Source organism: Neoarius graeffei, chromosome 24, assembly GCF_027579695.1.
Source record: "Neoarius graeffei isolate fNeoGra1 chromosome 24, fNeoGra1.pri, whole genome shotgun sequence".
Classification (NCBI taxonomy): Eukaryota; Metazoa; Chordata; class Actinopteri; order Siluriformes; family Ariidae; genus Neoarius; species Neoarius graeffei.
Genome location: NC_083592.1, coordinates 37,165,544 through 37,191,092, shown reverse-complemented (window position 1 = coordinate 37,191,092; position 25,549 = coordinate 37,165,544). Strand labels below are relative to the sequence as shown.

The following is a 25,549-nucleotide window of genomic DNA, read 5'->3' as shown; positions in this document are numbered from 1 at the left end:
GTGACTCTAAATTGACCGTAGGTGTGAATGTGAGTGTGAATGGTTGTCTGTGTCTATGTGTCAGCCCTGTGATGACCTGGCGACTTGTCCAGGGTGTACCCCGCCTTTCGCCCGTAGTCAGCTGGGATAGGCTCCAGCTTGCCTGCGACCCTGTAGAAGGATAAAGCGGCTAGAGATAATGAGATGAGATGAGACTGTATAACCAGTTGTATGGTCGGGTGTTCTTTTTATTTCTTATTTGTTTAAGAGAAAATTGGTCTTGTGTAAGAAATGACCAAGAATGTGTTGTTTGGACAGGGGTGTGTGTGTGTTTTGGGGTGTGTGTGCTGGTCTTGTCCTTTATGATGATGTTGTGTGTGAAAGAGAGGCGGGTGTGTGTGTGTGTGTGTGCTAGAGGCGGGTTGATGGCTCTGGTGCGGATACAGAGCGCAGCACTCGGAGTCTCTTCTCAGCATTCACACCAGTGTCGGGTGGGTGTATGATCGAAGCCCTCGCGCTCTTGATGGCGTTTCTGTAAGGCAGTGTGTGAATCACTCTGGAAGTTTGGCTGCACAGAACACCGACCGGAAACTGAACCCTTGTTTTTGTAAACCGCGTGATTTTTCTTTTTAATATTCCATTTCGGAATTATTATTCTGAGAACTGATTCACTGAATGAGCAACATTTCAAGCATGACTTAATCCAGTGTTCCAGCACTGCAGAGCAGGAGGGAGTCGGGTCGAGGAGCCGACAAACCCGGAAGGTTATTGTTTCTATGAATAATGCCGATAGAGAAACTGGACATGGAGGAGAAACTGCGCATTTTGGAGGATCTGAACATGCTGTATATCCGCCAGATTGCCCTCAGTTTACAGGTAAAGACGCTCACTTTATCCCCTCTTTAATTCCCTCCTTCTCTCTCTTCTGTATTTGATCCTAAAGCACTGGGTGTGAGAGCTGATCCTGTGCTGGAAGTCTCATATGGTGAAGTTTGGGGAGGTTATTTATTTATTTATTCATCTACAGTGGTGCTTGAAAGTTTGTGAACCCTTTAGAATTTTCTATATTTCTGCATAAATATGACCTAAAACATCAGATTTTCACCCAAGTCCTAAAAGTAGATAAAGAGAACCCAGTTAAACAAATGAGACAAAAATATTATACTCGGTCATTTATTTATTCAGGAAAATGATCCAATATTACATATCTGTGAGTGGCAAAAGTATGTGAACCTCTAGGATTAGCAGTTAATTTGAAGGTGAAATGAGAGTCAGGTGTTTTCAATCAATGGGATGACAATCAGGTGTGAGTGGGCACCCTGTTTTATTTAAGGGATCTATCAAAGTCTGATCTTCACAACACATGTTTGTGGAAGTGTATCATGGCACGAACAAAGGAGATTTCTGAGGACCTCAGAAAAAGCGTTGTTGAGGCTCATCAGGCTGGAAAAGGTTACAAAACCATCTCTAAAGAGTTTGGACTCCACCAATCCACAGTCAGACAGATTGTGTACAAATGGAGGAAATTCAAGACCATTGTTAGCCTCCTCAAGAGTGGTCGACCAACAAAGATCACTCCAAGAGCAAGGCGTGTAATAGTCGGCGAGGTCACAAAGGACGTCCACCATCAGGAGAATACTGACCAAGTGCATGGTAGGGTTGCAAGGAGAAAGCCACTGCTCTCCAAAAAGAACATTGCTGTTTGTTTTCAGTTTGCTAAAGATCACGTGGACAAGCCAGAAGGCTATTGGAAAAATGTTTTGTGGACGGATGAGACCAAAATAGAACTTTCTGGTTTAAATGAGAAGCGTTATATTTGGAGAAAGGAAAACGCTGCATTCCAGTATAAGAACCTTATCCCATCTGTGAAACGTGGTGGTGGTAGTATCATAGTTTGGGCCTGTTTTGCTGCATCTGGGCCAGGACGGCTTGCCATCATTGATGGAACAGTGAATTCTGAATTACACCAGCGAATTCTAAAGGAAAATGTCAGGACATCTGTCCATGAACTGAATCTCAAGAGAAGGTGGGTCATGCAGCAAGACAACGACCCTAAGCACACAAGTCATTCTACCAAAGAATGGTTAAAGAAGAATAAAGTTAATGTTTTGGAATGGCCAAGGCAAAGTCCTGACCTTAATCCAATCGAAATGTTGTGGAAGGACCTGAAGCAAGCAGTTCATGTGTAATATCAGATCATTTTCCTCAATAAATAAATGACCAAGTATAATGTCTGTGAAGATTCTCAATCATCCAGGTCATAGTAAACTGTGGGTGGTAGAAATGGGCAACTGGACTTGCTTGAAGATTCTTGAAAACGTTTCACCTCTCGTCCAAAAGGCTTCCTCAGTTCTGTATCAGATATTTATCCTCTCCTGGATCAGAATCAGAATTCTGATGACCAGCTCATCTAAGGTGTCATTGAGGCATCATGTTGGTGTGGGTCATTGGAGGCTGGGTGTGATGACTCGCCGTTCACACCCAGCCTCCAGTGACCCACACCAACATGATGCCTCAATGACACCTTAGATGAGCTGGTCATCAGAATTCTGATTCTGATCCAGGAGAGGATAAATATGATACTCCCTATTAGTCAGACAGAACTGAGGAAGCCTTTTGGACGAGAGGTGAAACGTTTTCAAGAATCTTCAAGCAAGTCCAGTTGCCCATTTCTACCACCCACAGTTGACCAAGTATAATATTTTTGTCTCATTTGTTTCACTGGGTTCTCTTTATCTACTTTTAGGACTTGTGTGAAAATCTGATGATGTTTTAGGGAATATTTATGCAGAAATGTAGAAAATTCTAAAGGGTTCACAAACTTTCAAGCACCACTGTATTTTTATTCACTCAGTGACTGTGGGAAAGCAGTCCTGACTACTGAATGAATGTATTTTAACATGTTGAGGGAAATGACATTCCATCAGAAGTGTGTTTAAATTAGGGAATTTATTTTAGAAGCATGTTTTCGTTCTCATTCTCAAAGTTCCTGCTGGGTTCTGAAAAAGATTCTCCACTTTTTTTTCCTTGAAATATCAAGTCAAAAAAGTATATTCACTTTTTTTTTTCTTTCTTAGTTACCGACTTATCAAAGTGGACTTAATACAGGTTTATACTAACCAAACTGGCACAATTCAAATATTTGTACAGATACAGCTAGGTCTCTCCATTACATATAAAATTTGGGCTCCACTCCAGCCTCTAATTAGAAAGACTTGTTTTTCGGCATCGTGTGCACCTTCAAGCTAAAATAAACCTCTTTTTAGTTTGAGCTCACTGAAAGTTATTTTAGCATAGAAGAGGTGTTAGGACTCCCTTTCGCCTTTGCTTCAACACATGATTTCCAATTGAACAAAGTCAAGAAGAATCCGGGAACAGTGAAGGAATTTGAATTTTCTGTTGATTTGAGAACGGAACACAGAATGACGCCGTGATTATCGTAATACTTTTGCCACAGGAACTCACCACATCACTCTGGCCGAAACATAGAGCCCTTTGGTAGCTTGTTGCCACTGACCGCACTTTCACTTAGGCGTTTTTGGGTGGCACGGTAGCCTCACAGCAAGAAGGTTCAGAGTTCGAGCCCAGCAGCCGGCGGGGGCCTTTCTGTGTGGAGTTTGCATGTTCTCCCCGTGTCTGCGTGGGTTTCCTCCACGGTTCAAAGACATGTGGTTAGGTTACTATGGGACAGCCTTGGGCTGAGGTGCCCTTGAATGAGGCACCAAACTCCCAACTGCTCTCCGGGCGCTGTTAGCATGGCTGCCCACTGCTCTGGGTTTGTGTGTGTGCTCATTGCTCTTGTGTGTGTTCACTGCTTCAGATGGGTTAAATGCAGAGAGGAATTTCACAAGCGTGTGATGAATAAAAGTTCTTTTTTTTTTGCTGACCCCTGTATTACTGACACTGTCTGATGTGCTCTGGGATGGTTGAGGCTCTGAGTGTGCCTCCCCCATGGCTGTTTCAGCCCTTCAGTCATCTTCAGTGCTTGAAGAAGCTCGCCCAAAAGACTTCACCAGCTTAGATTGAGCCATTGTTTGGTTTACACATAGATAATTACACCTCACACCAGGCCGATTTAAGATTACTGCGATTGGTCAAAAGCTTGGTGCTCATTTGGTTATTACGTGTAGCCAATTTTTATTGGTCACAAGCATGCGCTCGTTGTTTACACTCTGGCTTCCCACCGTCTCTTCTCTGGGATTGGAGTTCGGCAAACGGTGGGATTTGGTATTTGTGGGCGTTACGGTGGTGTAGTGGTTAGCACTGTTGCCTCACAACAAGAAGGTTCTGGGTTTGAGCTCAGCGGCTGACGGGCCTTTCTGTGTGGAGTTTGCATGTTCTCCCCGTGTCTGCGTGGGTTTCCTCCAGGTGCTCCGGTTTCCCCCACAGTTCAAAGATGTGCAGTTAGGTTAACATGGGGCAACCTTGGCCTGAGGTTGGGCTGAGGCGCCCTTGGGCAAGGCACCTAACCCCCAACTGCTCCCAGGGCGATGTAGCATAACTGCCCACTGCTCTGTGTTTTGTGTGTGTGTGCGCGCATGTGTGTCACTACTTCAGATGGGTTAAATGCAGAGGAGGAATTTCACTGTGTGCTTGAGTGTACGTGTGACAAATCAAGTCTTCTTGTGGAGAGATTTCTGTAAAAGATGACTTATGATAATAGTAAAGATGACAAATATATTTGTCACTGTGATGACTGCTCGTAATTTTTTCTTTGTCATTGATGGATTATTTTCGTCAGCGACGAGCGTGATGGGGCACCAGCAAGAACCCTGCTTTCTTGAAATTCTCTTTACATCCTGACAGCAAGGAATAAATCAAATGCTCTGGGGGGAAAAAAGAAAATAATCTGTGGCAGTCACATGGCTGTTTGTTTGTTTTTTATTAAAAAAAAAAAAGCCCATCCACTCATTCATTTCATGGATGGTCTACCTGCACTCATTGCGCATGACCAGTCTTCCACAAGGCTAGGCAGACACACATTGCAGATATTTTGCTAAAGCTAGCAAGTTAGTCGACAGCTGTGACAGTGTAACAATAGAGATCTTGCAGTCACGTGACCGGAAAGTACACAGCCGCCATCTTGTCGGTAAAAAACACAGCTGAATACTGCTGCACTCGTGTACAGAATGGATCAATTTCAACCGACGGACTACACGGCTCATTTTTCTAATGAACAGATAACTAGATATATGTCTAAAATAAACGATCTACAGATTAGTGACCCTTATGGCTTACCGGACGGAGTTTTCACGACCGTGTCAGTGGATGTTGAACTGCCAGTGGAATACCCAGACGTGTATAATTACCTCATTAACTTTCCCTCGCTGTTCAGTGGTGAAGCACTGCGTGCTTATAAATCTCTGGACAGTTTTCTTTACAGAAATTCAGGATTTGTCAGCGACTCAGATGTGGCATCTTGTAAACAAGAAAATCCTCATTGGATGGGTAAGTCACTTAAGTATTGAGTATAGCACTGACCAGCCGATAATAGAATAGAATAAGGTAATTCCAGCTGTAATTCCAAATTGTCCGTGTTGTTTACCATGGATCTGGCGTTGGAGAGGTAGAGGCTTAGCAGTGGAGGTTTGAGTGGCTGTTTTCTGAGCTTAGTCAACAGGCTGGTGTACCCTCCTGGATTTCGCGCATGCGCAGTAGGCTTGGTAGGACAAATCCAAGAGGTAGGATAACTTTACAGAACACCGGCTCTGCAGCCTCGCTTTTGCTTCCGCTCCCGGCGCCGCCTCCTTCGCTTTGCTTCCAATAATAATCCACGGAGACCCCGCTGATCTCGCTATCTCGTCCGGAATGTTGTGCATGCGATGGAAATCGCTACAAACCGTCATTTTCTGCTGGAAACCAATGTCCAGTAAGTCCATACAGTTGTAGTGGATATTGAAGTCCGGTACAGACGAACAACACGCCAAAATACACACAAAAAACATAAAAAACGTGCACAGGTAGGGAGAGCTCGTAGCCGTTGTAGTAGAATTGTATATAGTAGGGTTTTCCAGAAGAAAAGGTAGACGTAAAAGCAGAAGTAGAACCAGAAGTAGAAGTAGAAGGCGGAAATATGGCGTTTGACTGACAAGATGGCGTCTGTTACAATCTGGATCGGCTGTGACGTCACATGCAAGTGCTCCATAGCCATGTTCGTTGTTCATATTCATTATGATAATGTTCGGTGTTTTTGTACATGTAAATTAAACACGAGGTACTGGATATGACGACGTGCTGCGATGCTCTGACCAGTGTGACCTCCTCATCCTGTAGAAGTAGTCAAGCAGTGCGTGTTCATGTGTTTTGAAGGGAGCACTGAAGTGAGAAGGTGGGATTTTTCGGCTGGATACTTTCAAAAACTAGCAGAGTCTTGCTGGTGTCTCCAAAATGACCTACCCTTCCTTTCAGTTTTTAACTTTTTTTTTTTTTAAAGAACAGACGTTCTCATTTTAGTGGATTTTTGTTAGATTGTCTCATCTCATCTCCTTATCTCTAGCTGCTTTATGGTTATAAACATTCGTATCTGATTTATGTCCATACACATCTCTATAGATGCATCATATATAAGCCCAAACATACAGTAGTTTCATATAAAGCACACAAATCTTTCATAAAGAATGACAAAGGTCTAGTCATTGTTTAGTTTTGCTGAGCTGAAGCAGAACAGATGTGCCTCTTTTTGTAAGTTGTAATTTCAGTCTGATTCAAACCGATACACATCTTGTCCTGTAACCTGCAGCAGTTGTACAGTATATGAACAGTGTTCAGTGTCTATCTGCCCCACAGGGCTTCTGGGTGAGGGGAAGACTGTTGCCCTCCCACCTCACTTTTTCTTTTTTTTTTTAAACACAGCCCATGCTGAGATCACACTTTACAGCACTCTGGTGTTTCCCTACAGCCTGTTCTCCACACCAAGCAGCCAGGTGGCCATCTCACTGTCTACACACACACACACACACACACACACACACACACACACACACACACACACACACACACACGACCTTACATCTGTCTCACAGCAAAGCTGTCTTTCCCAAATTAGAGAAAGGGCATCAGGATGTCGGTGATGATATAGAGAACATTCACACTGGTGCTGCAGCTGTATTCCTTTCTCATGCTAGTTTAATTTACTGCAGGCGTACTTTTTTTTTTAAATAGTTTTTTTTTTTTCCTTTTTCAGTTGAAGTTAATCGGTTTTAATCCAGTCTCATTTAGGATTAACACTGTCCCCCCCCCCCCCCCCCCCCAAAAAAAAAGTGTGCGTTTTATCAGCTCTAAAAGAAAACCCATAAAGGCCCCTGTCATGATTCTGAGCTTGGACGGAGACTGACGTTTTTCATTTCGCTGCCAAAGGAATAAGATTAAAGCCAGTCAATATTTCTCAGTTTTTATTTAGAGTCTGGAAAGTTTAATAAAGTCGACCCACATGCCACCCCTCCCACACTTGACATCTCTTTGTATAGGCTTGTTGTGAAAGCCCACTGAAACCCTAAAAGAATGTGTTGCTCATAGTTAACTGGAATCCTTGACAATGACTAAAGAAATGTTGTAATGATTACCTCTGTATATTTAAAAAAATAATAATAATAATGTCTGAGGGTGGCACGGTGGTGTAGTGGTTAGCGCTGTCGCCTCACAGCAAGAAGGTCCTGGGTTCGAGCCCCGGGGCCGGCGAGGGCCTTTCTGTGCGGAGTTTGCATGTTCTTCCGTGTCCGCGTGGGTTTCCTCCGGGTGCTCCGGTTTCCCCCACAGTCCAAAGACATGCAGGTTAGGTTAACTGGTGACTCTAAATTGACCGTAGGTGTGAATGTGAGTGTGAATGGTTGTCTGTGTCTATGTGTCAGCCCTGTGATGACCTGGCGACTTGTCCAGGGTGTACCCCGCCTTTCGCCCGTAGTCAGCTGGGATAGGCTCCAGCTTGCCTGAGACCCTGTAGAAGGATAAAGCGGCTAGAGATAATGAGATGAGATGAGATAATGTCTGACTTTTGTGTTATCCAACACTAAATGCACAGCAACAGTGTACGGTATGTCAGGTGATGTACTCTCTCTTCTACAGATAAGAGAATGTGAGCGTCTCTCTTAAGTAATATAGGATGAGTTGCGTTACTGTCCCAGCTGATCCAAGTTTGAACATGTCTTCCTCAAAGAGGCAGCTACCTTCGTTCCTTTACTACTACAGATTCCTCTTCCCCTAACTCTCCCGGAGAATGTCTCCCTAGTGTCAACAGCCTTTTGTTGCTGGAATGCTACAATTCCCACCCTGTTATATTGGGTGAGTGGAGCAGGAAGTGGTTGAAAAGAGTGTAATTCCTAGCTCTTGACTGGTATGTCTTTCCCTACTTCCCATATCCATGATGCATGTAGGCATTACTGTTCTGTTGTTACTGTTCCTTTTTTGGTCATTTCTTTGCATGAGGAATAATGGTTAAGGATTGTTGACTTTCGGTATAATTAAAATGAGCTTAGCTGTCCTTGACTGGTTAGATGCCTTACATATTGCAGGCACGCAGTAGTTAATTATTATTTCTCTCATGTTTGTTTAAATTCCACGTTTTGTTTTCTCGAGTGTTCAAAACCAGGAAGTCCACAACATTTCCATCGATTTCCCCTACAGGAAAAGCACCAGCTGGGTCCCCATCCTGTCACCATTCACTTTGGCACCTCGTACCTATTGTCAAGACGTCATCCGTAAATTTTGATTGGTACGTTTACAGCATGGTGCAGCTACTTTACTCCACTCTGAGCACTGCTTCATGAAATGGTAACCTTTTGCAGAAGATTTATGTTGTGATTTGGGCTTTGAAGCATGGTCCTTTTAGATGAACATCTATTTTGTCCCCCGTTTTTTTTTTCCTCCAGATTTTTTCCATTTTGGTATGGACCACTGGTTCTAGGATACAACAGTTGCTTTATACAGTAAACATTGATAATATTTACCATGAATTCGTAATGAGAGAGTCTGCTGTGTGTGTGTGTGTGTGTGTGTGTGTGTGTCCAGTTCCACAAACCTCAGAGCTCTCGAGTCTCCTCCTGGAACACACTGCCTGTGTTGCCTTTTTTGTGTCTGTAAGCATCGGGGTTTTTGTCTTGTAAAGCTGTGAATTAAAGATAGTAACTTGAAAACATCCAGGAAGACATGAATGTTAAGAATGGACTTGTCAGCAAAGCAATTGGTGATCTTTTGACATCGGCCGTCACTGGTATCTGCTATGAAGATGAACTTTGGAAGGGCGTGAGAAGACCAGATCTCTCATGGACCCTGGAGTCATGAGCTACGTTTTCTCCAAATGCCTACATTATTACTTTTCAAGCTAAGTGGTTGATAAATGGAACTTAGGCCATTATTAAAAAATGTTCTGTTTCCAGTCCACCGGCCGGGTGAGTGCCGTTTGTGCGGTTGAAATTTTTTTTTTTTAACGCCGGTTTTTCGACATTTTGTTCGGGTTCGTAAATCTAAAATCGAACTTGACATTTACGCATTCCCAGGGCTTTCCACTAAGGCTCATACTAGCCAGCCATGACAAATAAGTAGCCAGCCGGGGGGGGAGTAAACACAAAATAAACTCCTGTGCACGCAGTTCCCAGGATTAAATGTATTTTCCACAGACCATTTATTTATTCACTTTACTCAAATACAAAGTAAAATGGCAGTAAATCTTCTTTCTTTTCTTGCGTATTGCATCATGAGGCGTTCCTGGCTTGTAAATCTCTTATTTTCGGTGCATGACACATTCACGCAGCTGAGCATGCTATGAATTAACAACGACAACGGTCTGCAGTGGGGCTACACAATCAAACACTCAGCGAACATTTCTCCATTTGTGTATGAAAATACACTCCAACCACTCAGTTTGGTTTCATTTACAACCAATGGTGTCTTTTGATGCCAGCACGTAATTGAACGAGAGAAGACTGGTTTACCGGAGACAAAATAAGCGTCATCTCTGCTTCTGTCCCCTCCGACACACTACTGCCTCCGCCGAGTGCGCGCGCACTCTGAACTGAATCAGCTCTGCGCATGCGCCGTGCGGCACAAAAAAATGGCAGCCACCATGAAGGAAGGCGATCCGGAGTTTTCAAACATTTGCTTAAGTGTGAAATCGCAAAATGGTATTCTAGCGAACAACAAAATAGTAAAGATTCAGAAAAACAAATCATTCAGTGATCATTTTAATAGTGTAATTTCATCCGAACTAGGCCTAACGCTCGATTTAGAACTACAAAAAGTCCGTGTGTCGGGCATTTTAAGTACCTTTGTAAAAGTTTTGCAAATGTTGCAGTGAGCATTTAAAATGCTGACTTAAAGTTTTTGTACAAGTTTCAGTTGATTAAACTGTCATTTTATTAAATGTGTCTGCTTTTATAATAAAAAAGTACTGAAAGAAAAAGCAAACACAGCATTGCAATTTCTTATCCATCCATATATTAAAAAATCCCTCCCTCCCTCCCGAAAATTTTTTTGCTCACCCGGTGGACAGGAAACGGATTTTTTTTTAAGGAGAGCCTGAGGCAAAAGATTAAATACCTGGAGGCGTTCCCTTTCAGCATGCTGATGATGTAAGTTAATTGTCATATGAATCAAAACCTGCTTTGATGAACAATGCTGACTTGCCCTGTAAGAGACACCGACCACCAACTATTCAAACACAGTTCACTAAGGCTAACTGTTTTTAAGACTAAAGCACAAAGGTCATTATGGACATGACTTGGCTCTTCTTCTTCAAAGGTCGTTCAGTCACTCATTTATCTTTTAGCTTGATGGTTACTTTGCACCCACCAATTCAACAGAAAAATCTTCATCTCTGCACTCATGGAAATCGTATATTAATTACCAGCTTGTTTGTTTGGGCTTTGCTCTATCCAGTTTGACGTCTTGTTTACTGGTTTGCAATGTCCGTGTGACTGCCTCTTTGTGACTGAATCAACTTGCTGTGAGCTCCTGGCACTTCTGCCTTGCTTGGAGGAGTGTCAGGCATGGGCTGCTGGAGAAAGGAGGCATTGTGTTCTATCATCCACGCCCCGTCTTAACCTTCTGTGCCACTGGCGTGGTCAGAGCGCGAACTGAAAGGACAGCCTGTGCTCAGGAACCATCCAAATGCCTCAACTCAAGCCAAGCTTCCTTTGAAAAACACCAGCCAGGGTGTTGGAAACCACGTAGCTCCGTCCCCTTGGCCTCCTACCCAAACCTGGCACAACCATATCGACCTACCATACAAACACCATGCTCATACCAGTATGCCTTTATTTAGGGCAAAAATCAAAACTTTGCTGTAAGGTCTCACAAGTTTCCTTCCTCATTGAAGGAGCACCTTTTATCCAAAGTCAATTTATTACAGCTTTAACCAGGTCAGGTTGACATTATACATACCACAAGAGGAAACGTGATGAAATGTGGACCTGTCAAAGCCTGTCATAAACTCCAACCTCTGAAAACACTGTAGCTTGGCGTTACTGTACATTCGGGGGTCGTTTATCTTACCGTTCGTGGAAATATAAGACTAGTAGGTTAGGTGTATTAGTGCGAGGACAGTTTTGTATATGCTGTTACCTGACTGTGTAAAGGGTGTAGATTAATTTTTAGGGGGTTTATTCCAACTGTACCAAGACAGGTGCTCTTACTTTTGAGTAACTACTTTTTATATGCAAGTTAGTTATAACTGGTCTTGCTGTGGTTATTTTTTTTTTTTTTGGTAGGAATTGCTCCTTGCAGTGAAGCTGGATAGAACAGCAACTGTATGTGTGTACATGTGTGTGTATGTATACACACATCAGGGGCGTAGCTAGGGAGGGGGGTCCTGGGGTGTCCATGACCCCCACCCCCCCTTTGTCAGACCATACATTTTTTTCAATAGCCACATAAGAATATTTAAAAAAAAGCACCCACTGTAGTTTTTCTAACTTTTTTTTTTTTTTCTAAACTAGATTGTCACCTCAGGGCGGCACGGTGGTGTAGTGGTTAGCGCTGTCGCCTCACAGCAAGAAGGTCCGGGTTCGAGCCCCGTGGCCGGTGAGGGCCTTTCTGTGTGGAGTTTGCATGTTCTCCCCGTGTCCGCGTGGGTTTCCTCCGGGTGCTCCGGTTTCCCCCACAGTCCAAAGACATGCAGGTTAGGTTAACTGGTGAGTCTAAATAGAGATCTTGCAGTCACGTGACCGGAAAGTACACAGCTGCCATCTTGTCGGTCAACAGCACAGCTGAATACTGCTGCACTCGTGTACAGAATGGATCAATTTCAACCGACGGACTACACGGCTCATTTTTCTAATGAACAGATAACTAGATATATGTCTAAAATAAACGATCTACAAATTAGTGACCCTTCTGGCTTTCCGGACGGAGTTTTCACGACCGTGTCAGTGGATTTTGAACTGCCAGCGGAATACCCGGACGTGTATAATTACCTCATCAACTTTCCCTCGCTGTTCAGTGGTGAAGCACTGCGTGCTTATAAATCTCTGCACAGTTATCCTTACAGAAATTCAGGATTTGTCAGCGACTCAGATGTGGCATCTTGTAAACAAGAAAATGATCCTCACTGGATGGGTAAGTCACTTAAGTATTGAGTATAGCACTGACCAGCCAATTATAGAATAGAATAAGGTAATTCCAGCTGTAATTCCAAATCGTCCGTCTTGTTTACATGGATCTGGCGTTGGAGAGATAGAGGCTTAGCAGTGGAGGTTTGAGTGGCTGTTTTCTGAGCTTAGTCAACAGGCCGGCTCTGCAGCCTCGCTTTTGCTTCCGCTCCCGACGCCGCCTCCTTCGCTTTGCCTCCGATAACAATCCACGGAGACCCCGCTGGTCTCGCTATCTCGTCCGGAATGTTGTGCATGCGATGGAAATCGCTACAAACCGTCATTTTCTGCTGGAAACCAATGTCCAGTAAGTCCATACGGTTGTAGTGGATATTGAAGTCCGGTACAGACGAACAACACGCAAAAATACACACAAAAAACATAAAAAACGTGCACAGGTAGGGAGAGCTTGTAGCCGCAGCCGTTGTAGTAGAATTGTATATAGTAGGGTTTTCCAGAAGAAAAGATAGAAGTAGAAGCAGAAGTAGAACCAGAAGTAGAAGTAGAAGGCGGAAATATGCCGTTTGACCGACAAGATGGCGTCTGTTACAATCTGGATCGGCTGTGACGTCACATGCAAGTGCTCCATTGACCGTAGATGTGAATGTGAGTGTGAAAGGTTGTCTGTGTCTATTGGCGCTTTTCCACTACAAACGCGGCTGAGTCGGGCTGAGCCGTGCCGTGCTGAGTTGGGCTGAGTCGAGCTGAGTGGGGCTGTTGGCGTTGCATTTCGACTACCACCGTGCTGAACCGTGCTGGCTGGAAGTGGGTGGACACATTGGGTGGAGTTAGCGAAAGTGGGTGGACGTCACGTGATGTCGTTAAGCGGCGCAAACAGTGACATCAGTGATCTTTTAAGCGGTAGTCTCACGCCCCGGATAGTAAACAATAAACATGGAGGACATGGAGTCGTTAGTGTTGCTGGTCTTGGTGCTGTGGCTTGTTGTCACCGACAACGCCAACAGATACTGGCAAGAGTGTATAGATGAGGCGAGGCGCATAAGGCTCCAGAAATTCTCGTAATTCGTAATTATTATTCTTCCGGGTTTACGGTGTTTACAGATCCCAGCGTGCTCGCGGGGCGTGTGTGGGCATGTGAGGACACTCCTCCTCACCAATCAGTGTACAGGGGAGTGTCTGCTCACGCCCCCAGCCTCACTCAGCTCAGTTTGGCTCGCTTCAGCCCCACTCCAAAACCATGCGAGTTTTGGGGGCTAAGCAGGGCTGAAGCGAGCTGAGTCGTGCTGTTTTTTGGTAGTCGAAACGCGAGCCGTGTCGGGCTGAAGTGAGCTGAAGCAAGCTGAAGTGAGCTGAAAAAGGGTAGTGGAAAAGGGCCATATGTGTCAGCCCTGTGATGACCTGGCGACTTGTCCAGGGTGTACCCCGCCTTTCACCCGTAGTCAGCTGGGATAGGCTCCAGCTTGCCTGCGACCCTGTAGAACAGGATAAAGCGGCTAGAGATAATGAGATGAGATGAGATTGTCACCTCAGCCTCATTAGGGTTTCTATAACCTTGTATGGACTTCTTGTGGTTTGGGTGCGAAAACCCAGTTTGTCAGAGTGTGTGCGGGAGAGGCGGATGTAAGTGCAGATATGTTAAATAATACGCAGTGCGATATGAGCATAAAGTGCATGAAACGCACACAACAGGCAAACAGTCTGAAACAGCAGGCAAAGTTGTAATCGAGAAAACGGGCAGGAGGTCAATCGAGGCGCGGACAGAATATCAGAGGCAAAACTGTACAAGATCAAGGGACGAGAAACAGGAGTCGAAAAACCAGGAGGTCAACAAGAACAGGGACAGGAAACAAGGCTCTGTAAGGCACACTAGACGTGGTGTAATACTTCGCATCGTCCTTGCATGGGCGCAGTCCTTAAATAGTCCCAACATAATTCATTGATTAAAGATGGGTGTTCTTTGTTAACGGCGCGCGTACCGGAGCTCGTTAGGTGCACGTGCAGCCCGAGGCGCGCCTTCAGGTGTGCAGGCCAAGGCGCGCAGGACTGACACGGTTCTGCGCAAGCGCAACACGATCGCACTAGAAAGCATGGTCAAGCTGCCAGTGTAGCTGCAGTCTTTTTAGTTGCGAATTTCGAGTATTTCCTCTTGTGTTAATAATTCGTCATGTCAAAACAAGCAAAACTTTCCTCCTTCTTTCGGCATGAAGAGAGGTAAGCAATTTATTATATATTTTTTTCCATCAAAGTTGCATTTTGTGGCTTTGAAGCTAAGTTTTAGTGCCGTTTCTAGAACACAACATCAAGAAAACGTGGAAGAAACAGCAATAATGGACGAGCCGGTTTCTGAGCTACCTAAAACTAGCAATGGTAATTATTTTTTGTTACATAATGTACTCAGGCTGCCAGTTAGTGTGTGACACCCCTCTTTGAAAAATCCTAGCTACGCCCCTGCGTATTCTATCCACATTCTCTGGATATGAGCAGTCGTGTGCTCTGATCGGCTACTCTAAGATTAAGCTTCTTTTGTCATTTCAACCATATACAGTTGGTACAGCTACAGTTAAAATGAAACGTTTCTCCAGGACCATGGTGCTACAGTACATTAAACATCACAGGACTACAATCTACAACACTGCAGGCAATAAACGACACAAAGAAAGTGCATAAGGTGCAGGGTTGAGTGTGCGTATTGAGGTAGTGTGTGAAAAGGGAATAAAGAACTGTAAACCTTGTGTGTGTGTGAGAGACACTGTAAGCAATAGTGTTGTCCACTGTGCAAAGATTGCAGTGTGAGTGGTGTGTTCAGCAGTCTGTGAGAATCAGTCTAGTCCCTCAGAGTTGAGGAGTCTGGTGGCATGAGGGAAGAAACTGTTAGAGTTTGGCTGTGAATGCCTGAATGCTTCAGTACCTTTTTCCAGGCAGCAAGAGAGTGAAGGGATTGTGTGAGGGGCGTGTTGGGTTAGCTACAATGCTACTACTAGGATATTGGCTCATGTGCCGTGAGTAGAGAAAGGGTGTTTTCACACTTGGTCCCTTTCAGCCATCTAACCGAACTCAGATCGATGACTCAGCATTTTTTGCGCATATGTGAACACTCCAACCGTACCCAGACCCCTTTAAAGCGAACCGAACTGAGACCACCTCAGGAGGTGGTCTCAGTACGGTTCGCTAAAAATCAACGGTACGGTTCGCCTAGTCCGCGCATTGTGAACAAAAAGCGCACCGGGTTCACTTCGCCTTTTTCACTGTAGTTTAACCTTCTTCGTTTGCCGTAGTTGGTCACGTGACTGTAGCAGGGAAACTCAACTTCCTTTTGGAACTTACCACAGCCGCTGGAATAAATTTATTTTCCTTAATCCGCACTATTTTGATCAAAGAATACAGCAGGGCAAGCATGGCAGCAGACATTTTGATTCAAGAGAAAATTACCCAGAATTCCGTGCACTGGGGGTCTGAGGGCTCTGGAGGACCTGGTGTGAACAGAAAGAGGACTGAGGCCCCATCAAAGCTTAACTGGACCAGAAAGAGAACCCAGTCCTCTTTGTAATAAATTCAGTGTGAACACAAAAAGAACTGAGTTCTTTTTCTGTTGGTCCACTTTTTGGTCCACTTAAAGAGGACTGAGTCTGGTTCCTTTAAAGTGGACCAGGTGTGAAAACACCCAAAACCAAAATGGTAGAGGGTGTTGCTGGACCAACCGAGGATGAAATAAAAACTCTATTCAAACACCCCCACCCCCAAATTATCAAGTATTTAAAAGAAACAGAAACGGCTAAAAGATCATCATCCCCCCCCCCCCCCCCCAAAAAAAAAAAAAATAAAATCTCCTGTTCCACACTTCAGCCCTGTCGGTGGTGGTCACGCATATTTTAAGTTGCATGACCACCAAAAAAAAAAAAAGAAAACCCCCCAAAAATTACAAAAAAGCAACAAAATATGGAATCAAAGTATTTGATGGTAAGCATTATTATAACATTTTTCGCAAATTGCTACTGTTATTTCACCGGTTTATTTACATTCTAAGCGTAAATTATTTTGTCAGACAGTTTGGATAAAGTTTTTATTTATCAAATTTATAAAAACTAAAAATGCTGTGTTTCTCGAAATGCAGTGACCGTGGACACAAAACAGTTATTCCACTCACTTTCATCGCACATGGCTTATAGCCAACTTGACGCTACGCACCTCGCCGGCTATCAGCTCATGTACGACTCAATTTCGTGGAATAACTTGTGTGTGTATTTATTTAAAACTCCAGGCTAAATGATTTCCTCATCCCCCAATCTCAGTAGGAGGGGTAATGCTGGAAAATAGGAATTTCAAGAAACTGTTGCAAGACTTTGGAAGTACTCCTTGTTCATCTTTAGCATTGTCTCACGGTATCTCCAGATTGATCCCCAAAGAGATGATGAGTGTGTGGAGTCTGTGTTTTCACAGATAAGGTTGAAGAGAAGCCCTCCTCAACCTGGTACTCCTTGGACTATGAGTCTAATGGCCTGTCTGAATGCTCATTCTCACTTCATTTGTTCTGGACTTTTCCCAACTTTGTCTGCACATCATGGCCATACTTGGTGCTTGTAAAAATCTGATCAGTTTATAAAAAACTGCATATAAGAAGATTCATAAATAAAAGCACTAATCCATAAATAAAAGCACTAATGTGAGCCTTGATTGGTTTGAGATTATAATAAGCATGAGTTACTGAAATTTAATATCCAGGTTATGTTAAGTTTAAATCGCTAAATAGTATGAACTAATTTCATGAAGATTCAGTGAAACTCAGGGTTTTTTTCATATTAATTACTTAAAAGAAAGAAATCCATAAATAAAAGCAACTAAGACTATCTATTCAATAAAGACAAAATAAATGGTGCTGTGTAACAGGAGGGTGAGCTTGTGATAACAGACACGCTTTAGTGACTGAGTTGCATCAGCTTTTCTGAAACATTTTTAAATGTGGTAGGAATTATTAGTTTGACGTGGCCTATGAAAACATTTACACACAATGTTAGTAAAATATTGATTAATGACACCTAATAAGGGGCAGCATGGTGGTGTAGTGGTTAGCGCTGTCGCCTCACAGCAAGAAGGTCCGGGTTTGAGCCCAGCGGCCGGCGAGGGCCTTTCTGTGCGGAGTTTGCATGTTCTCCCCGTGTCCGTGTGGGTTTCCTCTGGGTGCTCCAGTTTCCCCCACAGTCCAAAGACATGCAGGTTAGGTTAACTGGTGACTCTAAATTGACCGTAGGTGTGAATGTGAGTGTGAATGGTTGTCTGTGTCTATGTGTCAGCCCTGTGATGACCTGGCGACTTGTCCAGGGTGTACCCCGCCTTTCGCCCGTAGTCAGCTGGGATAGGCTCCAGCTTGCCTGCGACCCTGTAGGACAGGATAAAGCGGCTGTGGATGGATGGATGGAGGCCTAATAAGGTTGTGATATTAAGATTCGTTAGAATGTTACCTGGAATTGGGCATCAATCCTAACTTAATTTCTAATGAGTTACAGATGTATGGAATTTTTCCTACAGTCTCGTTTGTTTTGTTTTTTTCCCCCACAACTGATTGCACCAGGCTGTATTACGCTTCCACTCCACAGATAACACTATCCGATTACACATCGGCCTCTTTATTAAAATGCAATTTATGTTCCTGTTTCAAAACCCTACTATTGCCTAATGGTTCACTTTCCAATAGTGGAGCTGCAGGTCACCGTGTAGTGCTCGGTCATCGGTCAGTACTTGCAAGATTGATGTGCTTTTATCCCAATGCTTCATGTCTTGCATGACCACTAAATGGTTCCATTAGATTTACGAGCTTCCTTAGCATAACCGCATTTCCCCTTTGCACGCCTGAGCCGCATCAGCTTCTCACCCCATCGATCCTGTTGCAGCCAGGGTGGCAGTGGTTCCCTGCCTGCAGGCCTCTGAAGAGAATGTTGCTTGAAAGATGCTGAAAGGCAGAGCAGGTTCCCATTTCCACCTGGTAAGGTCACTGGAATCCACTCATGGCGTCATTTGCCTCATAACGGTGTCATTTTAAGGGTGGTCCCAGTTAAAGCTGGCTTGAATTTAGCTTTGGGACTGTGGACATGAACATGAAGTGTATTAAGTTACACTGATTTGCGTCATGCTGTGAAGCCCTGTTGTTTAGGGTGACGTAGGGGAATTTAAAGATGCCCTTGGGTCTCGTGAAAGACCCTGCTGTGTAGCCAGTAATGTATGATGTGTTAAAATAGTAGCTGAAATAGGAGCGTTAGTGTACAATTTGGTGCAGATGGTCATCCATAACACAAGGCACAATTCCACCTAAGGAATTTTTTACTTGCAAAAATGTTTGTGGTTTGAAATATTTGGTGGTGATGCTGATGGTACGCCTCAGCTACAACAAAACAAATATGCAAAAGATGGAGGATAACAGCAGAGCAGTACAACTGTATTAAGGAGGCCAACAAAGCTTTTTTTTTCATTTTTATTTATTTTGTTTGTTTGTTTGTTTGTTTATTTATTTAAGTGCAATTCTAGAAAATAATTGTGATTTGCTTCAGTTCTGCTCGCTCATCTTTGGATGCTGTTAACAGTGGCATTTAACTGAAGGCATTAGAATGAGTTATAACGAACTGGAGAATATTATTCACTAGAGTCTGTATGGTAGAAAGAAACTATCTTCCTCTCGAAGAACCTGGAGGAAACATCATGAACACATGGAGAACATGTGAAACTCCACACAGTAACCCAAATTTAGGATCAGACCAGGGACCCTGAAGCTGTGAGGCTGCAGTGCTACGTGCTGCCCTGTTGCTGTAATAAATCAATTTTCTGTTTAAAAAAAAAACACTTTTACGGAACTCCTTAGTTGATTGAACAACACTATTATTGGCTAATAGCTATGCTTTTGCTATTAGCTTTGAGGGCTGCTAGTTTCTTCTGTGATTTATAAAAAAATAACACACACACACATGTACGTGTTGCTTTATCACCATGAAAATCCTGTGATTGGAAATGGAAAGCGCCACCTCATGAGAGAATGCTTTTAATACAATTCTTAAATCCTTTAAAAGCTTGGAGAAATCCCAGCTTGCGACTTCTAGACAGGCTTGTAGTACTCGAGTCCGACTCATACCCTAATTTTAAGGACTCATGACCTGACTTGGACTTGTAAATTGGAGATGAGGACTCAGGTTTTTTTTTTTTTCTTCACATGCCATCATAATTTGGCATAAGATATTTATATCTACATTAATTTTAATACTAATTTCGTGCAAGAGAATGCACATTCACCTGTTCATACGTCATGTTCAGGAACAAACTAACATTAATGGTGCTAAAACGCCCGGAGAGAAGCCCCTAGGATTGTCCACTTGCTTATACAGACTTCTCGTGCAGTGGGGAAAAAATGCACCACTATGTGTTCCATATGTAGAAGAACTATCGAGGAGACGACGGGGACAACCTCGAACTTCAGTCGCCATTTGGCAAGACTCCACCCAGAGAAGGAAGTGACACGTTATGTTCATTGCTCTGTTGATAGCGGGGCTTGCTTGCTGAGCGATGAACTAGCTGGTGTTAACCCTCTCTCATGTTATTTGCCCTGTTGATAGTGGGTGGGGCTTGCTGAGCGATGAACAAGCTGTTTATCTGTAGCGTATTAACTAAAACGTGGCAGTCGAGCAATAACGTTAGGCCAACACAGTAGCAGAGACGTTTTCACATAAAGGCAGCAACAGCCACCATCAAATGGTGCAGTTGGAGTCTTGTTCTCAGACTCGACTCAAAATTTTCTTTAATGACTTGACTTGACTACAACATCATCTTCTTCTTTTGGCTGCTCCTGATTAGGGGTCGCCACAGCGGATCTTTCGTCTCCATTGCTTCCTGTCTTCCACGTCCTTCTCTACCACACCTGCCACTTTCATGTCCTCTCTCACCACATCCATGTATCTCCTCTTTGGCCTTCCTCGTTTTCGTTTGCCTGGCAGCTCCATCCTCAACATTCTCCTTCCAACATGCTCTGCATCTCTTCTCAGGATGTGCCCGTACCATCTCAGTCTCATCTCTCTTAGCTTAATTCCCAAGCTCTCCACATGTGCCGTCCCTCTGATGTGGTCGTTCCTTATCCTGTCCAACCTCCCATCGCAAACCTTAACATCCTCAACTCCGCCACCTCCAACTTTGCCTCCTGTCTCTTAGTTAAGGGTACGGTCTCCAATCCATACATCACAGCTGGTCTACAGCTTGACTACAACTTGACTGTCTGTTGACTTGACTACAACACTGCTTCTAGATAATGTACTCATGTAATCTCCTGATCAGTCTCCATGGCTACTTTTATAAGCAAGTAGCTTTGCATGCATTACCTTCTGGTCATTGTCACTCATGAGCCTGCTTATTAGCAGTGGAAAAACTCCTCAATACATTTCCTGTTTGAAAATTATACTAGTGCATCTCAAAAAATTAGAATATTGTGAAAAAGTTCAATATTTTCCATCAGTTATTTAAGAAAGTGAAAGTTATATATTATAGACTCATTACACATAAACTAAAATGTTTCAAGCATTTTTCTATTTTAATTTTAATCAGTATGGCATACAGTACAAAAACATAAAAAAAACCCCATCTCAAAATATTAGAATATTTCATTTCGAGTTTGAGTAAAACAGTATGAACACAGTGCATCTCTCAGTGTAGTTCAGTACACATAATCACAATCATGGGGAAGACTGCTGACTTGACTGTTGTCCAGAAGATGATCACTGATGCCCTCCACAAGGAGGGTAAGCCACAAAAGGTCATTGCTGAAAAGGGTGGCTGGAAAAGGTGCACAAGCAACAGGGATGTCCGCAGTCTTGAGAGGATTGTCAAGAAAAGTTGATTCAAGAACTTGGGAGAGCTTCACAAGGAGTGGATTGAGGCTGGTGTCAGTGTATCAAGACCCGTCACGAACAGACATCTTCAAGAAAGGGGATACAACTTTCGCATTCCTAATATCAAGCTACTCCTGAGCCAGAGACAGTGTCGGAAGTGTCTTATCTGGGCTAAGGAGAGAAAGAAATGGACTGTTGCTCAGTGGTCCAAAGTCCTCTTTTCAGATGAAAGTACATTTTGCATTTAATTTGGAAATCACGGTTCTAGAGTCTGGAGGAAGAGTGGAGAGGCACAGAATCCAAGGTGTTTGAAGCCCAGTGTGAAGTTTCCACAGTCTGTGATGATTTGGGGTGCCATGTCATCTGCTGGTGTTGGTCCACTGTATTTTATCAAGTCCAAAGTCAACACAGCCATCTACCAGGAGATTTTAGAGCACTTCATGCTTCCATCTGCTGACGAGCTTTTTGGAGATGCTGATTTCCTTTTCCAGCAGGACTTGGCACCTACCCACAGTGCCAAAACTACTACCAAATGGTTTGCTGACCATGATATTGTGTTTGATTGGCCAGCCAACTTGCCTGACCTGAACCCTATAGAGAATCTATGGGGTATTGTCAAGAGGAAGATGAGAAACACCTGACCCAAAAATACAGATACGCTGAAGGCCACTATCAAAGCAACCTGGGCTTCAATAACACCTCAGCAGTGCCACAGACTGATCACCTCCATGCCACACCGCATTGATACAGTAATTCATGGTAAAGGAGCCCCAACCAAGTATTGAGTGTATAAATGAATATACTTTTCAGAAGTTGGACATTTCTGGATTGTAAATCCTTTTTTTGATTGATCTTAGGGAATATTCTAATAATTTGAGATACTGGATTTCTGATTTTCATGAGCTATAAGCCATAATCATCAAAATTGAAACAAAAAAGGCTTTAAATATTTCACGTTACATGTAATGAATATAGAATATATGAAAGTTTACCTTTTTGAATTAAATTATGAAAGAAAGGAACTTTTTCATGGTATTCAAATTTTTTGAGATGCACTAGTATACTGTACTTTTGTTAGATAACCATAGATATAAAATCTCCAGGCAACCCAAACAGTGCAATTGTGAAGGACATACATCTGATGCTTACATCAAGGAAGGAAGCAAGTTCTCGAGACAGACTTCTTTAGGACAGGAAACAAGATTTTGTTTGTTTAGAGAATGGGTTGTTTTCTTTCTGTGAGGAAATAAATGGCATAGAAATGGTAAGATGTATGATCACTTTGCATGCAACCAAGTGAAATGCTAGAAATGTTAAGCTGCCCTGATGAGGCTACATATTACTTTAATTAGTTGTTTTATACAGCTAAGAAGGCAGTCACTCTGAGATTAGGGTTAACGGTCCTTGTCCGGAATTATTCTTATCTTCACTCCATGAATTTTAATCTGATTGACCTCAGGATATGTACACTGTGGATTTTTATTTGTATTGCACCCTTCAAGTGTACCTGTAGTGAAATTTTAATTACTAGCTATTTCAAAAGATCATGTATGATACCAGTGGTTCTGTCATGTACCGTTCGTCATAAGCTCCTGTCAAGTACACGTGAGTTTTAGGTCACTGCTCCACCAGTCAGGCATGGTCAGCGACATGTTGCCTCCTTCATGGGCTGTTCCAGCACTGGTCGTGACGCATGATTGTTGGTTTGTCCGATTGTCTGGGCTGCAGTGGACCGGTCACTGTGTTGCAAACACCAGTCTAAGATGACACACTATCAACCGATCTGCTCATAAGAAATAGAAGAAATATTTACACTTACTCGAGCTGATCTTTGGCTGGATCGAGTCAAAGTAAAATAAAAAAGGCACTGTTCATCAGTGTCGTAGTTCTCAAGATTGAACCAAATCGCTGTCCTGAATTATAAAATGAATCGACTGACGTGCATAAAATCCGCGTGCCATCTCACAACAAGTTTTACCTCCAAATAGCCCAAATATATCTCTATATTCCTAATGGGATGTTGGACGGATTTTATCCTGTTTACGGTGGGTGTTCCCACTGCGAAACTGAAACTGAAAGAGTGAAAGTGATTTATCATGCTGTCACCATCCCTGTGTCTGAAATCACTCACTCGTTCACTACTCCCTGTGAGTGCACTATATAGGGTGTAATAATCCTCACTATCATTTCGGACAGCACTACAAAATGGCATCCTCCCTATATAAGGAGTGATTTTGGACACAGGGCATGTGATTAATCTTTTATGAATGCGGAAGTGCGTGCTCCGGTGTGACCGAGTAAGGTGACAAGTTTTACGTTTCATCTAATTTAGGTAATTTAAAAACTATAATATTATTTGGCAGTGGGCACATAGGAAAGTGTAAAGTATAAAGTTTCTATCAATATGTTTATTATGGTTGTAGAATTTAAAAAAAACAAAACTTGATGTTTCTCAACACATGACCTACTCATTCTAAACCTGTCGAGCTTTGCCAGCGAAGCTCTTGACCCCAAAAAACAACCAAATCTACTTGCATATAATGCCATGAAATAATAGATATGTGCTATAAAGATCTATTACAAGTATTAGATCTATATTTCTTCAACGTGTTCTGAAGTTACTTGACTGGGAACTGGGAATCTCGACCCACAGAACGCTGCTTGTTTACTCAAACCCGATAACCCGGAATCGACGACTGTGCGCCACTTCCAGCCGGCAATGGCTGCTCCCTGTGGTTCTGCCTCCGTGAGTAATTCATGGAATAAAATTGTCCACGGGCGGCACGGTGGTGTAGTGGTTAGCGCTGTCGCCTCACACAAGAAGGTCCGGGTTCGAGCCCCGTGGCCGGTGAGGGCCTTTCTGTGCGGAGTTTGCATGTTCTCCCCGTGTCTGCGTGGGTTTCCTCCAGCTGCTCCGGTTTCCCCCACAGTCCAAAGACATGCAAGTTAGGTTAACTGGTGACTCTAAATTGACCGTAGGTGTGAATGTGAGTGTGAATGGTTGTCTGTGTCTATGTGTCAGCCCTGTGATGACCTGGCGACTTGTCCAGGGTGTACCCTGCCTTTCGCCTGTAGTCAGCTGGGATAGGCTCCAGCTTGCCTGCGACCCTGTAGAACAGGATAAAGTGTCTAGAGATAATGAGAATGTGTGCGTCTTTTGTCTATAAGTAATAATTAATGTTGTAAGCATGACCAGTACTTGAAATCTGGATGTGGATTTTGATTCCTAATGACCGGGCTAGTGGCAAAGAAAATCAAGACATGTGGCGCCATAGTCAAAAGAGAACCCGTCTTTTCTGGGTGATGCTGGCAAGGGTGATTTTTTTTTTTTTTTTTTAATAAATCATTACATTATACAGCTGAAGCGTAAGAGTAAAGGCAAAAGGCAAACAGTACTAAATGTGTTAAGTCTGTTTAGTATGAGCATATTGTGATCAGGAGGCTTGCCATAAACACAGGAGAGATTTTATAAGTACAGTAGCAGCTCTTGGGTACAGATCAGTGTTCGGGTGCAATTATCCACTGAAGTAAAGGTAGGGCTTGAGCATAAGTTGTTTTCGGAAGCGCAAATCTTTATGGGATCCATGTTGGACCGGCCACAGCAGTGGAAAGCAAGTTACAAATGCAGAAGCAATAATTAAGCAGTTAACATTGTACCATGATCTGTGACATGCGAGAAATAAAAAGGCCAAGTAGATCCAGCTGACCTTGATTTTTGGATCAAGAAAGTGAGAGGAAAAGATCTAAGTGAGACTGAAAGAGAGTTATGATTTGTTATTAGGGCATGAATGGCAGGGGAAATTTTGGACAGAGATGTTTAGTCTCAACTGCCATCATCAAAACACCACTTGAGGGAAAATCTCTTGGAAGAACGGTGTTCATCTCGCTAGTTGTAGACTTGTAAAACCTATGCCAAGGTGAAGTTAAATATGTGGGTCAGACAAAAACCCCTCAAACACATGCTATTGTGGCAACCAATGCTTGCAGTACTGCGTAACACTTTCTCTGTTGTCTTTGAAATGACATCAGTTTTATAGGGCTCCGGTCATGCTGTTGGTCCCAGTTATGTTGCACAAGGGGTAAAATTGAAACATCTTTGTATGTACCCAGTATGGTACTTTTTGATTTCCTAATACACTGAAGTTAACAAATCACAGGGAGTGAGAGCTTAATGGG

General features: G+C 43.2%; 1 protein-coding gene across 3 annotated transcripts in view; it reads left to right on the top strand.

Moving 5' to 3' along the window:
- The window catches only part of rtkna (rhotekin a), a 150,160-nt gene that overhangs the window by 45,576 nt on the left and 79,035 nt on the right, over positions 1-25,549 (top strand). The window contains exon 1 of one of the 3 annotated variants that reach the window (XM_060907186.1): positions 424-855. The exons of the other annotated variants lie outside the window; for them this stretch is intronic. Coding sequence (XP_060763169.1) covers positions 763-855 — 93 coding nt within the window. The 5' untranslated portion in view covers positions 424-762. Of the gene's footprint in view, positions 1-423; positions 856-25,549 lie in introns of those variants that run through there. 3 annotated transcript variants of the gene reach the window in all.